The sequence below is a fragment of the Pseudochaenichthys georgianus genome, chromosome 23 (genome assembly GCF_902827115.2).
Source record: "Pseudochaenichthys georgianus chromosome 23, fPseGeo1.2, whole genome shotgun sequence".
NCBI lineage: Eukaryota > Metazoa > Chordata > Actinopteri > Perciformes > Channichthyidae > Pseudochaenichthys > Pseudochaenichthys georgianus.
In genome coordinates, this window is record NC_047525.1 from 7,783,574 (window position 1) to 7,798,715 (window position 15,142).

At 40.7% G+C, this 15,142-nt stretch overlaps 1 protein-coding gene and 1 pseudogene across 1 annotated transcript in view; one reads left to right on the plus strand and one right to left on the minus strand.

The window, feature by feature from the left end:
- Nucleotides 1-15,142, plus strand: part of col7a1l (collagen type VII alpha 1-like) — a 67,011-nt gene that overhangs the window by 49,220 nt on the left and 2,649 nt on the right. Inside the window, exons 71-102 of the mRNA XM_071201848.1 lie at nt 1,580-1,687; nt 2,201-2,308; nt 2,811-2,855; nt 3,289-3,354; nt 3,688-3,744; nt 3,961-4,062; nt 4,233-4,283; nt 4,400-4,450; nt 6,111-6,683; nt 6,803-6,838; nt 8,168-8,194; nt 8,288-8,347; nt 8,662-8,787; nt 8,925-8,996; nt 9,153-9,188; nt 9,305-9,364; nt 9,484-9,528; nt 9,630-9,665; nt 10,439-10,474; nt 10,559-10,615; nt 10,701-10,772; nt 10,936-11,007; nt 11,087-11,122; nt 11,199-11,279; nt 11,910-11,963; nt 12,063-12,116; nt 12,197-12,259; nt 12,348-12,410; nt 12,517-12,633; nt 13,039-13,116; nt 14,368-14,421; nt 14,527-14,575. Of these exons, the coding sequence (XP_071057949.1) occupies nt 1,580-1,687; nt 2,201-2,308; nt 2,811-2,855; nt 3,289-3,354; nt 3,688-3,744; nt 3,961-4,062; nt 4,233-4,283; nt 4,400-4,450; nt 6,111-6,683; nt 6,803-6,838; nt 8,168-8,194; nt 8,288-8,347; nt 8,662-8,787; nt 8,925-8,996; nt 9,153-9,188; nt 9,305-9,364; nt 9,484-9,528; nt 9,630-9,665; nt 10,439-10,474; nt 10,559-10,615; nt 10,701-10,772; nt 10,936-11,007; nt 11,087-11,122; nt 11,199-11,279; nt 11,910-11,963; nt 12,063-12,116; nt 12,197-12,259; nt 12,348-12,410; nt 12,517-12,633; nt 13,039-13,116; nt 14,368-14,421; nt 14,527-14,575 (2,545 nt within the window). The remainder of the gene's footprint in view (nt 1-1,579; nt 1,688-2,200; nt 2,309-2,810; nt 2,856-3,288; nt 3,355-3,687; nt 3,745-3,960; nt 4,063-4,232; nt 4,284-4,399; nt 4,451-6,110; nt 6,684-6,802; nt 6,839-8,167; nt 8,195-8,287; nt 8,348-8,661; nt 8,788-8,924; nt 8,997-9,152; nt 9,189-9,304; nt 9,365-9,483; nt 9,529-9,629; nt 9,666-10,438; nt 10,475-10,558; nt 10,616-10,700; nt 10,773-10,935; nt 11,008-11,086; nt 11,123-11,198; nt 11,280-11,909; nt 11,964-12,062; nt 12,117-12,196; nt 12,260-12,347; nt 12,411-12,516; nt 12,634-13,038; nt 13,117-14,367; nt 14,422-14,526; nt 14,576-15,142) is intronic.
- LOC139433005 (uncharacterized) lies at nt 551-1,224 on the minus strand (annotated as a pseudogene).

A 15,142-nucleotide genomic window follows, 5' to 3' on the forward strand; every position in this document is an offset into this window, starting at 1 on the left:
TTACAAACAATTAAAATTGATACACAGTGGAGGAAATAAGTATTTGATCCCCTGCAGATTTGGTACGTTTACCCACTTACAAATAAATTAACAGTATGTAATTGTAATGGTAGGTCTATATAAACAGTGAGAGTAAGAATATCAAAAAGAAAATCCAGAAATTGACATTATATCAAAGATAAAAATGTATTTGCATTTAACTGTGGGAAATAAGTATTTGATCCCCTTGCAAATCATGTGTTAGTACTTGGTGGAGAAACCCCTGTTGGACACAGAGGTCAGACACTTCTTGTAGTTGGTCTCCAGGTTTGTGAACATCTCAGGGAGGATTTAGGTCCACTCCTCTCTGAAGATCCTCTCCAGATTCTTACGATTTCAAGGCTGATGCTTGGCATCTGGAAGCCTCAGCTCCCTCCACACATTTTCTATGGGATTAAGGTCCGGAGACTCGCTAGGGCCCTCCATCACCTAAATGTGCTTCTTCTTTAGCCAGTCCTGTGTTGCCTTGGCTGTATGTACAGGGTCCTGCTGGAAGACCCATCTATGACCCCTACGGTACGGTACATGGCCCCGTACATCCTCTCCTCGATGCAGGGAAGTCCTCCTGTCCCCTTAGCAGAGAAACACCCCCAAAGCAGAATGGTTCCACCTCCAGGCTTGACTGTGGGGATGGTGTTCTGGGGTTATAGTCAGCATCGCTCTTCCTCCAAACACAGCGGGTTGAGTTGATGCAAAAGATCTTGATTTTTCTCTCATCTGACCACATCATCTTCTCCCAAGACTTCTCTGAATCATTCAGATGTTCATTGTCAAACTACAGGGCCTCTCATGTTCTTCTTGAGCAGGGGACCTTGGGGGTGTTGCAGGATTTGATCCATGATTATGGTGTAGTGTGTTACCAATAGTTTTCTTGGTGACTGTGGTCCCAGCTGCCTTGAGATCTAACAAGTTCCTCCGTGTAGTTCGTGGCTGATCCCTCACCTTTCTCATGATCATCAATACCCCACGGGGCCAGATCTTGTGTGGAGCCCCTGACCGAGGGCGACTGATGCTCATGTTCTGTTACTTCCATTTAGAAACACACACATTAGTCTTCTGAATAATCACACCAGTTGTCTCCTTCTCACCAAGCTGCTTTCTGATGGTCTTGGAGCCAATCCCAGCCTTGTGCAGGTCTACAATCTTGTCCCTGAAGTCCTTAGACAGCTCTTTAGTCTTGCCCATGGTGGAGAGGTTGGAATCTGATTGATTGATTCTGTGGACAGGTGTGTTTTATACAGGTAACACGTTGGTATTAGGAGTACTTTCTTAAAGGAAGAGGACTTCTGTAACCGTCTGTGAGAGCAAGCATTCCTGTTGGTTGCAAGGGGATCAAATAATTATTTCCTACAGTTAATTGCAAATAAATGTGTATCTTTTATATCATGTACATTTCTGGATTTTCTTTTTGATATTCTTAGTTACACTGTTTATATAAACCTACCATTAAATTACAGACTGTTAATTTCTTTGTAAGTGGGTAAACTTACAAAATCTGCAGCGGATCAAATACTTATTTCCTCCACTGTATGTGTCTCAGGAGGTTTCAGAGTTACCGGATACTGTGGCGGGGACTGTCCTCCTCACTCAGGAGGACTCCCGGAACAAGAGCTCAGGACAAAAGAAGAAGAACAGGGAACGTGGGAAGGTAAAGCTGCCATTGACAACTACGAATCTCTACGATTGTTTGACATTGACTGAGCAGAAACACACATTTTTCAGTATTGTTCATCTTGTATATGCAACAAAAAACATAAAATCAATTTTCTTGTTGAGATGTTGCTGTTTGATTGATTATTTTTGATAACTTAAATGTTTAAAATTGAAGGAGAACCCTAGTGTTACAGGTGTGTTTTATACAGGTAACACGTTGGTATTAGGAGTACTTTCTTAAAGGAAGAGGACTTCTGTAACTGTCTGTGAGAGCAAGCATTCCTGTTGGTTGCAAGGGGATCAAATAATTATTTCCTACAGTTAATTGCAAATAAATGTGTATCTTTTATATCATGTACATTTCTGGATTTTCTTTTTGATATTCTTAGTTACACTGTTTATATAAACCTACCATTAAATTACAGACTGTTAATTTCTTTGTAAGTGGGTAAACTTACAAAATCTGCAGCGGATCAAATACTTATTTCCTCCACTGTATGTGTCTCAGGAGGTTTCAGAGTTACCGGATACTGTGGCGGGGACTGTCCTCCTCACTCAGGAGGACTCCCGGAACAAGAGCTCAGGACAAAAGAAGAAGAACAGGGAACGTGGGAAGGTAAAGCTGCCATTGACAACTACGAATCTCTACCATTGTTTGACATTGACTGAGCAGAAACACACATTTTTCAGTATTGTTCATCTTGTATATGCAACAAAAAACATAAAATCAATTTTCTTGTTGAGATTTTGCTGTTTGATTGATTATTTTTGATAACTTAAATGTTTAAAATTGAAGGAGAACCCTAGTGTTGCATGTTTTAGCTCCCTACATTCAATAATAATTCCACTAATTCATGAAAATCCACTTTTACTTTGTAATAAAATGTGGACTGAAACATGCAAACCAAGGGTGTGCTCTTATATAAATAACCATTTGATAACTTTAACTCTAAGAACTTTTAATGTTGCATTAATTTGTGTTCGTTAACTACTTATCTCCCTCTTAAATATCTCCCTCAACTTTCAGTATCAACCTCATAATTTAATACTTGATCATCAACGTCTAAAGCATGAGAACCTTTATCTTTTTTCTCTCCGACTGTGAACTTCTTAACCAGGGCAAAGGAAATAAAGGAAGACATAAGAGGCAGAGACAACGCCTGGTAAATGTCCTTTAAGGGGTCCCATCTCACCCTCCAAACTTCACTCCACTTCTGTCCCAACTAAACAACAAATAAACTACCAACTAACACCTCTATCTAACACTGCAAAGTTTAAACGAAGACTCTGACACTGGCTGCCGCTAACATGACATTAACATGACATTATATGTGTAAATAACAGATTAAATGTTTTTAAAAGAATCATACTAAAATGACATAATTTAAATATAATAAACATAATTAACCAGTATTCGTGGTGTGGCTAGTAAAAATAAAAGCATGCAGTTATCCCAACGTCCATGTGCTTCTCATTGTAACGGTAACAAATGTAATTTTTGTTTTAAGCGCTTGGCATTGTGTTCTTCCAGACATTTTAACTTATGATGTGTAACAGTATCTACCTCTAATTATTGTTACGTGTCCTTTTCTGAAGACAACTGATGAGGACATGCAAGAAGAGGAGTTTTATGATGGCGAAGAATACAGTTATGAATACGAGGTAGGCAGCAGCTGCGATGAATGTGTGAACAGTGGGAAACTTCATTTGAAAGTGACGATTGATGACGTGGGGCTGTTACAGATTTGGAGCGTTGTCGTGGTGGGAGGCTTCTTGCTAACAGACCTGTCATACTCATATTTAAATTGGGATTTTCTCAGCGTCTCATTTGCGCCCACACTAAATACTAGAGAATTGATTCATGACACACCCACTACTTGAATGTATCATTAGGAATACATTACTGTGTCATAACAGCCCACCTGATCGGCTTTGTACATTGTCACTAGAGAAGTTGCAGGTGTTTAAATGTTATATATATATTTTTCTAAACAGGAAGAACTTCCTACAGATGTCCTCTTGGCCTCTCAGGAGAGGAAAAACAACACACAGGTACATTTGCTTCAAACAGCATGTTTCAGCTGGTCTGGGTAAATGCTGTGATTCACTTTAAATATAAAATATTTAGCTTGAAGTCCAAAATGACTACATTCCCCATACAGTGGATAAATAGCTCAGTGTTAATAATGATGTAGCACAGATCATCAACAAAAGTAATTCCCTGCTGCACAGTTTGCACATGTATGCTCTTTCTGTTTGTCGATGTAGGAGGAACTAATAACCACACACAGTCCTGCCCGTTCAGAAACACTGGTGGAAACCTCCAGTCGTCCTCTCGCGTCCTCCACAGACAGAGACATAGATGCACAGGTGGAAACACACTCAATTGCTGAAGTATTACAAAAATAATTAGTACAAATGTCCTGTCATTTGAACATTCTATCTTACGTATTTACATATAATATACACATATTAAACACAACCCGGAAACGTTGTATATACCTAAAGAACCCTTTCCTTTCGGTTTTGTATTCCCCTAGGTTATCTTGACAACCTCAGAACCACTATCACAACCTGGAGATATAGAAATGGTATGGGGGGGTTTGCTTGTTTTTGTTGCCGTCACATATAGATTTTGTGAGAGTGTTATTTTGAAAGTCTCTCCTTCACTGTCATATTCTGATCTGTTCTTCAATGTTGTCACCAGGAGGAAACGTCACTCCCTACGCCTCCCATCACGACAGAAGAACAACACGAGGTAGAGCTTTGATTTGATTTGAAATGCTTGAAACCTAACTGAATGTTTATGAAGACCCTTGCATGCCTTGGAATGCAAATCTCTTTTATCTTCACTTAACATGAGACTCCTAAAAGTGATTGACAAGTGCTTGAACCAAAGGTTGATGGGTACATTTTCTCCCTGTCATAATATGTAGTACTCCAAAAATTAACATGCTTTATGTAACAAGCACATATTTCAATAATATACAATGAATACAATGGGAATGGAAAAAAAGCATCATAGCATTATTAAAGCATGAGACAGGACAGCATTTCCAGAGAATGCTATTAGCATGATTTCTCTAATGCTTGCCTGAATGGGAATGAGCCGAACAAGTTGCCTAGACCAACTCTTCAATGATTTACAGGCAAAGAAACAATTCCATAGCATTACTTTTAATACTTTCTCTGTCTGGTTTTTTTAAACAGGACGACTCTTAAGTCCCAAGAGACTGTGACTTTAGGATGTTAAGCATTCATAAGAAAGCTCACACTACATGGAGTGTGTGAATAAACTGTGAACTGTTTTGCTGGTGAGGAGCCCTGAACCTGACCTGAACGTATCATGAGGAAGGACTTCTTTCCACAAAGAGACACTCACCCATGCCCAACAACATACCAAAGTTCAAATCTGCTATGAGGGCTTATATCCTTAGTAGAGCTCTGTAGAAAACCAGGCACAGCTGTTTAAATATGATATGTTTCCTCGTGTCCAGGTTATTTTCATTCTTCACCTTTTTCACTGTTAATGCCAGTCTAGCCTTTAACTTACTCAACTTGTCTACAACTCCTAATTTATTTATTAAGACAAATATTTCTTTGTAACAAATACATATCACATTAGATGAAACTGAACATTATATTTCCTTTTGAAAAGTTGTACTTACATTTTATTTATTGAAATATGGATAATCTTGTGTTTTTACCTTACCAAATATCTTTGAGTATCAATGATATTATTTAGAATGTAGTGTTACTATAAGCATATGTGGAACTAACGTTTTTTTCACTGGTGAAATGTTTCTCTGTTATTACATTGTTTTGTCTGTTTAACCTCTCTGTGCATGTATCCTTAGTAAAATTGTTAAAATAACCTAAACAATTCTGTGTCTTTCTTTCTTATACACACACATACATCAAAGCACACATACAGCTGTTTGCTAGGAAGCTTTACAATAATTGTGATAAATGTTTCATGAGAAGTTTTGGGGGTCTTGATAGGTGCATAGGTCCCAAATCAGGGTGAAGAAAAGCGCTCCCTGGCCCGACTCCATGGTAAGTGCCTCCTTTGTAGAAGACAGATTGATAATAATCAAAATGGCAGTAAAAAAAACATTTTTTATTTTTTGTAGGTGTTTATGCCAGGTGCCCCAGGTGGAAGAACTCGTTTCTTGGAGGCACACAAAGTAATTCAGTCTTAAAAAAATTCAAACTTAATGCATGTGACTCAGATTGCATCTAATAAATAAAAGAATGAAGATTGACACCTTATTTTATTTTCAGCATCTGTCCTCTGGAGCTCAAGGTTATAAGAGCTGGAATGTAAGTTATCATGGATTTCAAATGATAAATCCAAACCAAGACACTGAGACTTATAAACATGTTAACTTGTGTTATTAAATGTTGTTCTCTTGCAGAAGAAGCAAGAAGACTCTGACCTTCAAACACTTAGCAGGAAGCAGAGGCAAGAACGAAGGGAGAGACAGCGATACAGCGATGCAGAAACCCAAGGGGGAGGAAAGGAAGAAGCTGAAGAAGTGGAGGAGTGGGAAACAGAACAACACAAAGTGATAGAGACAGATCGATTTACAGAACCAGACCCTGATCCCGTCTATGAGGAGGAGAGGAGTGGAGACTACGACTGGGAGACAGAGGAGGACGTAGATCGAGAGAGAGGAGGAAAGGAGGATGAAGACCTCGAGAGGGAGAGAGAGAAGGAAGAGATGGAGAGAGAAAGAGAGGAGCTTGAGAGAGAAAGGGAGGCAGAGATGGAAGTAGAGAAAGAAAATGTGGAGAGGGAGAGAGAAATAATGGAGAGGGAGAAAGAGTTGGAGAGGGGGAGGACAGAGCAGGAGGGGGAGGAAGACTTGGAGAGGGCGAGGGAGGAGTGGGAGAGGAGGAGGGCGGAGATCGAGAGGGGGAGAGTGGGGGGTTATGATGAAGAAACTGGACAGCCGTACCCATACCCCCCAGAGTCTTTCCACCTGAAGGTAACACACCCTTCAATGTAACACAGATTAACATACTCAACTTGTGTTATGCACATTTAGAAATATGCAGGATGAACACCACTTTGATTATGCAATGCTTTTCATTTCTTATGCAATAGGGACAAGCAGGTGAGAACGGATCACCAGGACGGAAGGTAACCAAAGACTTTTTAACATGAAGACATAACAATAATAAACATGGTTATCATTGAAGCGCTAAAGACACAATGAGAAATTTTACATCATGACGAAAAACATGTACTCATATAAAGCCTGATGTTATGGAATCATTTATTTGTGGTCAAACACCTTTTCATAAATCAATGATAGGAACTGAGGTTATACTTAAAAAGATACACATGTGAATAGCCAAAAGAATGAAAAAGCAAAAAATGGCTCTGGCAAGGAAAAAGGGTTAGCAACATAAAAACTAAAGCATAAGTACATTTTGGAAAAACTGATGTAAAGGCTCAGTTTACCCAAAACGATATTTATGTCACAATCAACCATGCTAACAGCTGAGTGAGGTACATACAGAGGTTAGAGGTCAGAGACAGCACACACAGTTACGTCTGGTGGGAAAGTAGTTTATTGTAAGGGAAACTTCTGCAGCAATGGAGAGTCAGGACTCAGAGAGACACGAGGAGAGTCGGAGCTTTGATGTCAAACACTGATGTTTATTAACAAGTATCGGCCGGAGAAATCACATCACAAGTCCCAGCAGCCAGAGACTCTGACTGCACTGGTGGGTTGCCATGTCAAATCTGACCAGTCTCTCTCTCGTATAGACCTTTTAACTAGTTTACAGAGAGTTAATCCACATATTGGGGGATGGTGCGTAAACACTGGGAACACTGGAGATATCCCCGACACCTGGACTGCATTAGCACATTCCTTACGGGAGAGAACAGACTTAGGGTTGGTCGTAAACGTCCCCACACAGAAAGGTTAAATATCTTAAGAGTAAGACAGAATTATTCTCTCACACAAATGTTTTGTAATTTGGGTGAACTCACTCTTTAAATCCAAACCCATCCCTTCCAGGATTTCCTGAGTCACTGATATCAGCTCACTGATTAAACAAATATTAAGTATCATTATCTTTAGATCCCAGAGGGAAAATGACAGTCACCACAACATGTGCCTCCACTTCATGAATATATAACTGCAGCTATCCCCAGCTACCCACAGTGCATCAGTCAATGGGAGAGCGGGGGAGAACTCCTCTCCCGTCTCGCCTGTCAGTAAAACCAGTCGAGTCCCGGCCTTTGATGTGACACTCTGCTCTATTTCTGTTTGACTGGGAGACAGTATTAAAGCAGACATTCATTATTCCCCTTGTTAAACATGCCGAAGAGGCTGCTTATTATTGTGTCTTTTTATTTATGTATTCAATTGAAATTCATCTGAGTTTGTTTATTTTGGCTCATGGAAAACAAAGTTCTGAGGAGCTCTTTCTAACTCTTTGTGTCCCGACTTTTCAGGGGGAAATTGGTGAAGGAGGACAAAAGGTAAATATTTATAGACTGTTTTGAAAGTGTTATATTTTTAAATGAAAGACATTGCTGAACGATGTTCCAATGACGTTTGTTGTGTGTGTTTAGGGCGAGCCAGGTATCGGCCACAGAGGTCCAGAAGGCCAGGCTGGTCCTCCGGGACTTAAGGTAACATTTCAAGACGAATAAAACCTTGCAAACTTCATTTTTTAAATTCCCCTCTAAATCAATGAAGTCTTCTATCACATTCTCGTTAATTGATTTGCTTCTGTTGGCAGTTTTAATTTAGCAAATGTAATTGTCTCAGTGACTCATTCACTCGTTTCAAATGGTGTTTGAGAATTTACATTGATGGAAGGAAGGAAGACATTTATTTGAAAGCAAAGAGTCAAAAGTAACAGAAGAGCTGAAGTGAGCTTTAATTGTGTGATTGTCTCCAACATTTTAAATTGTCTTTCTTACTTTTCCTCTCTTAATCTTAGGGTGAACCAGGTGAGCCGGGGCCTCCGGGTGCCCAGGGCATCCAGGGTATCCGTGGTCACACAGGCATGCAGGGCTCCCAGGGGCTTAGGGCTGCTCAAGGGGACCCAGGAGACCCAGGCAGAGAGGTGCGTCATACCTTATCAGTGTATACGCTACTCTTCAGCTCGTTTTGGATGAAGGCAGTGGAAGCCTGTGCATATGAGTGGAATTAATGCTAAAATGGGTTGTAAAGAATAATCAAATGTTTTCTGTGTGAACGCAGGGGGAACGGGGAAAAAGGGGAAAGAATGGATCGCCTGGATCTCCTGGAACCCGAGGAGCAGCAGGTGCTCAAGTAAGAAAATATAAAAAGAGCAAAATGAGCTTCACAAATACTCTGTCTGTAGATTGGTATTTCTCATGATTTGATAGCAGTGACAATCTGATTCCTTGTCCACTGGAAATAACCTTTAATGATATATTTTGCTACCGCTGCCCCTCTTTAATGAAGGGTTCTCCTGGGATTCCTGGAGTAAAAGGAGAAAAGGTAGCTTTATATATGATAGTAGCATCAATTATGTTTTCTTTGGCCCATGATTCCTAGATTATACTTCAACTGGTATTGTCGTTTTATAGTTGAGTCATGACTTTATCTCCCTCCAGGCCAGCAGTGCTGCTGGAGAGCCCGGGGGCCGGGGGCTGGCAGGCTTCTCAGGCAGGAAGGTGAGTTCAGTTCAGCTTCATCGCAGGAGACCCTTGTGAGAAGAAAAGCCTGACCAGAAACAGACACCAGAAACAAACGTTATTAAGCAAAAGACGTAACCGATTTCTTTTCTTTTCAGGGTGAAAAGGGTCCTATAGGCAATAAAGGACCATCTGGAAATTTAGTACGTCACTTTTTTAAAGCCACCAAGTGTCCTGCTTTTATTTAAAACTGTTACAGGTTTCACTTGTGTATATTTAAAGATACTTTGTGTCTTCTTTTTAGGGTCCAAAGGGTTTGCGTGGCAGCAAAGGTGGACAGGTGAGCTGTTATTTCACATAAATTATCACAATATTGTTATATATTTAAATGTATCTTTTCATTTGGTTCCTTCACTTAACTCACCAACATAATTAATCATACGATAACGCTGCAATACGTTAATGATTGATGTCAACTTGGAGTCAGCAAACAAGACTTCAGAAAATAAATATGTATTCTCTACTCAAGAGTCACACATAATGAGTTCAAGGCCTCTCCTTTCAATGTGTCTAACCCAGGGGTCTCAAACTCAAGGCCCGGGGGCCAAATCCGGCCCGCGACTTCATTTTATGTGGCCCCGCAAGAGCTTGCAAAGAATATAATAAGTGTATTATACCGGTTACATGCCACTTTACAGAAGCAGGTTGCCCATAAACTACATGTCCCACAATGCATCTCGTTTTGTGACATGCGCACTGAAGAGACCTGAACTTCTGCTTTCAGTAGTTAATTACTAAGTTATTATCCTATCCGATAATAATCCAATTCAGAGGCAATAATGTAATATAATACATTATTTTATTATATATTTATATAGTTACAACCGGCCCTTTGAGTGCAACCTTTATGCGAATGTGGCCCGCGATGAAATTGAGTTTGACACCCCTGGTCTAACCCCTTGTCCTGTTGCGCATAACAATCATCCATGATATTGTATCAGATGGATTACATTTTATTGTGAATGGCTTTAATCAAATAAAATGCAACAGGTATAAAGTATTACATGTACTTTATTAACAGCTAGAATGGCAATAACAACATTTTGTTTGCAGGGTGACTTTGGACTGCCTGGAGTGAGAGGAGAAAGGGTATGATGTGTTCCTTTTTATTACTTCCCCTGCCGTTTTATAACCCTGCACTACACTCTTTCACAATCTAATATCTTCCTACAGGGGAGTGTACTTCAAATCCAAGGACCCCGTGGATTTAAGGGTTCCAAAGGAGAGGCGGTAATATCCTTTAATATATTTGCCATCAGAATTACTGTAGAAGGAATTCATTTAAGAAAAATACTACGATTATTTTCTTTTTCAGGGCGAGCGTGGCCCACCAGGTTTCGATGGAGATAAAGGAGAAAAGGGTGAGGACGGTCCACCTGGAGTCAAGGTAATAAATCCTGCTGTCAAATATGTAAACAACAATAGTAGTAGAAATACTGATCACGGTGGTGCCTCTAATAGACAATGATCAGTCTTCTTCATACTTTTATTTGTAATTAAGGGGACTGCAACAAATCCTTATCATGGAAACCATTTGTCTTTGTTTAAAGGGCATAAAGGGTGATGCAGGAACTAAGGGGGCATTGGGACGTTTTGGGGCACGAGGACCAGTAGGCCAGAAGGTAAATAAAGGTTTATTTTCATATTGTTACACCACATGTATGTAAGTTCTGTGTGTAAAGTTATCTCATTTCCCCCCAGGGAGATTCAGGAGAGCCTGGAATAAATGGAGAAATGGTAGAGCTACAAAACATTTTTAAGGGCCACATTTGAGTTTGAACACACGCAGTAATACCCATGGTTGTGATTTAAGGGTCTCGATGGGGATCATGGAGTGGATGGGGCCAAGGGGGACAAAGGAGACATAGGACTGTTCGGCCACAAGGGAAATCAGGTACATTGAAAATCAATATTCAACCAATCATGATCCTTTATATCAGGGGTGTCAAACTCAAGGCCCGGGGGCCAAATCCGGCCCGCGACTTCATTTCATGCGGCCCCTCAAGAGATTGCAAAGAATATTATACGGTTACATGCCGATTTACAAAAGCACGTTGCCTATAAACTACATATCCCACAATGCATCTCAAATCTGACTTTTTTCTCAGAACTTGACTTTTTTTCTCAGAACAAGTTTTTTTCTCAGAATTTGACTTATTTTCTTCAAAATATTAATTTGTTCTTAGAATTTGCCATTTTCTCATAATTAGATTTTTTAAATCATTTTGTAACATTCTCAGTGAAGAGACTTGCAATGATTTGCCCTAGACTTCTGCTTTCAGACGTAGTTAATTATGAAGTTATTACCCTATCCGATAATAATCCAATACTGAGGCAATGATGTAATATAATACATTATTTTATATATATTAAATATTTATATATATATTTTGATATATAGTCTTAAAGTTACAACCGGCCCTTTGAGTGCAACCATAATGCTGATGTGGCCCGCGAAGAAATTGAGTTTGACAACCCTGCTTTATATCGTATCATGTGAATGTGTGTTTGATTATGTTCTCAGGGTGATGCAGGAGAACCAGGCTTACCGGGAAACATAGGGGAGAATGGAGAAAAGGTTAAGGCAGATTTCTCTTTTTCACAGTTGTCCCACTCATTGTTTATTTGTCCATTTGCCATGTGCCATAATTGCATGTGAAATATGTTTTTGTTACAGGGTTTCAGAGGTCTACCGGGACGCATTGGGAGTCCAGGCCTTGATGGAGAACAGGTTAGTAATGAACTAGCATCTTAGACGAATGCAAAGTTATACATCATCTTTCAGTAATCTAAATAACTCTGTGTATGCAGGGAGATGTGGGGTTACACGGCACGCCTGGTATACCTGGGCTGAATGGACTCACAGGACGCAAGGTGAACATTCAACGTTGCAAATATTTATCTTTCTCTCCTCTATAAACGTATACAAACTCGCTGTTCCTATCATGTGACCTCACTTTAGGGTGATAAGGGACAAGGAGGCGTCAATGGTGTTGATGGTACATCAGGAGTGAAAGGAGAAAAGGTCAGTACATTAACATCACTGCTAACTATCAAGCTAATTTCACCACTGATCATTTGCCGGATTTATTTTCTCCTGTGTGTGTTAATGATTCTGTTGCTGCATGAAGGGTGCAGCAGGTTTCCCAGGATTCCCAGGGTTTAAGGGGTCGGAAGGGAAAACAGGAATGGACGGAGATGAGGGAATGCCAGGACACCCAGGACCGCGCGGGGGAACAGGGCGGAGGGTACGGTATTCCTCCGTGTGTTGAGGAAATATAAAATAAATCATTCCATTTTAGACTATTATGTGAACATGGTGACGAGATGAGTGTGGCTACAGTCTTCACCATATCTGCGTCTTGTTAGCATGTACTGCAGCAGTGGATACAGTACAGACATGTCTTAAACTAAAACACACACACACAGGCCTATTTCCGTCTGCAGCTTTCATGCTTTCAGCTACAATTAGCAGACTTTCAGTGTTGACAGAGAGTCTGGAAACCTTTAATGAGAATATTCTGAGGAGTGACCTAATCAGTCTGTCTGTCCTGCCGCTGTGTGTCTACTTGTTAACACAGAGGTTTAGTATGAAATACTGTCCAAACTCACAATGTGGTTTCTCTGGACGCACTTTGGCTTCTGTCTAACAGGGGGAGAGGGGCAGAAGGGGCAGAGTGAAGACGTGTCAGAGAGGAGCCCCTGGGACAACAGGACTCAGAGGAGAGAGTGTGAGAGTCCTGCATGAACACACACACACACACACTCAAAAACAGAAGTGAAGATATTGACGTCTTGGCATAGGCGGCGCGTGAGGCTCAGGTTTGGGAAGGCTAAATACTTTGTTTTACCTGACGCTGCCCGCCCCCGGCGTTTATAGAAAAGAGATCAACTCAGTGAAAGCACCGCCTGCTGACCAATCAGAGCTCTGTGTGCGGAGTTTAAATCTATCAAGTCATATTACAGGATAAAGGAAATACAGTTTAAACTGCCGTATGCAGAGAAGACGCCGACGTGTCGCACTTATCATTCATATCACACTGACATCACATCATCAATCAGATCATCGATCATATAATATCACAATATTTCCTTATCTGAGTCAGCTTCTCGAGCCGTATCTGGCCGTGCAACACTTACATTGTCACATAGGAGGCCTACTGTATGCAGAAGTATTATTTTAAGCAACACATTAGGTTGACGAAAAACTCAAATGTAATTCAAGTCAGATCCACTCGTGTCTATGGGGCAGTGATATCATAAACCTGTTAATGTAGCCTACGCATTCAAACACTCTGTAGTTTATTTATTTTTTAACCAGTTGTTCTATATTCTCCTTGCAGGTGCAGCTATGTGGCTTGTATCCTGGATTATATGTTTAAGTCATAGATGTTTAAAGTTCATATTTGTCTAATATTAATTTACTTTTCATTAATAAAGTATGACGCTGCGCTGTCAGTACACTTGTCCCTGTTTGTGATTGGTCAAATGTAGCTAACCCCGCCCCTTTCACGTGAATGCGCTCTCAGCTGGAGAGAGAAACCCTGGCTTGATTTACCGAGTTGATAACCAGCGTCGTAGGACCGCTTAGCGAGATCTCGTTTGTTAGGGTTAGTTAAGATAACTCAAACATATCCAGGGTCTGTTGAACTGGCTTCGTAGTACAGTTTACTGGTGGCTGCATAGCAGCGCTAATGTCAAAGACGCAAACATTATATTTTTATTTTACCAGGATGCAGTGACACAAATATTTGGGAAGGCTTAGCCTTCCCTAGCCTACAGTACCCGCCGCCCCTGGGTCTTGGTCTTCTCCTTGCTTCTGTTTTACTAGCTTCTGTTATGTATTTGATCCACTCAAGAAATGTTTTACTTTTTTTTTGATGACCTGAAGGCGGTGGGACTTTATACTCTAGGGTTGTTTTGGTAAAAAAAAAAAATCGATAGAATGTAAATAACGTTTTGAAAATGTGTTGTTTCTTTAGGGTACACTGGGCATTGAAGGAGGAAAAGGGGAGAAGGGGGAGCCTGGACTCTCGGTACGTGTTTATCACAATTACACACGTTTAAACATATTTACTGTATATAGAGAGCTAGTCAAATTAGTAACTAAATAAATGAATATGTTCTGTCTTTGTATCAAGGCTGAAGAATTGAAGGAGATAGTCACTCAGGAGGTGGTAGAGAAGTGCGGTAAGATTCAGTTTGTCACATTATTCACTTAGACATCTTGAACCTTTTCCGTTTGCTTATACATTGAACCGAGACGGAATACACGTGTGACTCTTGACAGGCCTACATATTGTGTGTGTGTGTGTGTGTGTGTGTGTGTGTGTGTGTGTGTGTGTGTGTGTGTGTGTGTGTGTGTGTGTGTGTGTGTGTGTGTGTGTGTGTGTGTGTGTGTGTGTGTGTGTGTGTGTGTGTGTGTGTGTGTGTGTGTGTGTGTGTGTGTGTGTGTGTGTGTGTGTGTGTGTGTGTGTGTGTGTGTGTGTGTGTGTGTGTGTGTGTGTGTGTGTGTGTGTGTGTGTGTGTGTGTGTGTGTGTGTGTGTGTGTGTGTGTGTGTGTGTGTGTGTGTGTGTGTGTGTGTGTGGTGGTTTGTTGTAGAGCTCTCACGGCGGCAGCATGGCACCGTGTGTGTTTAGCCATCTGTTATGTTCTCTCAGAGGAACACACGCCATGATGCCGGCCACAGTGGAGCCATTCACAAACACGAGACTGCCACTAAGTGGGACGCCTCACCAAGAATCCAACACACTAAA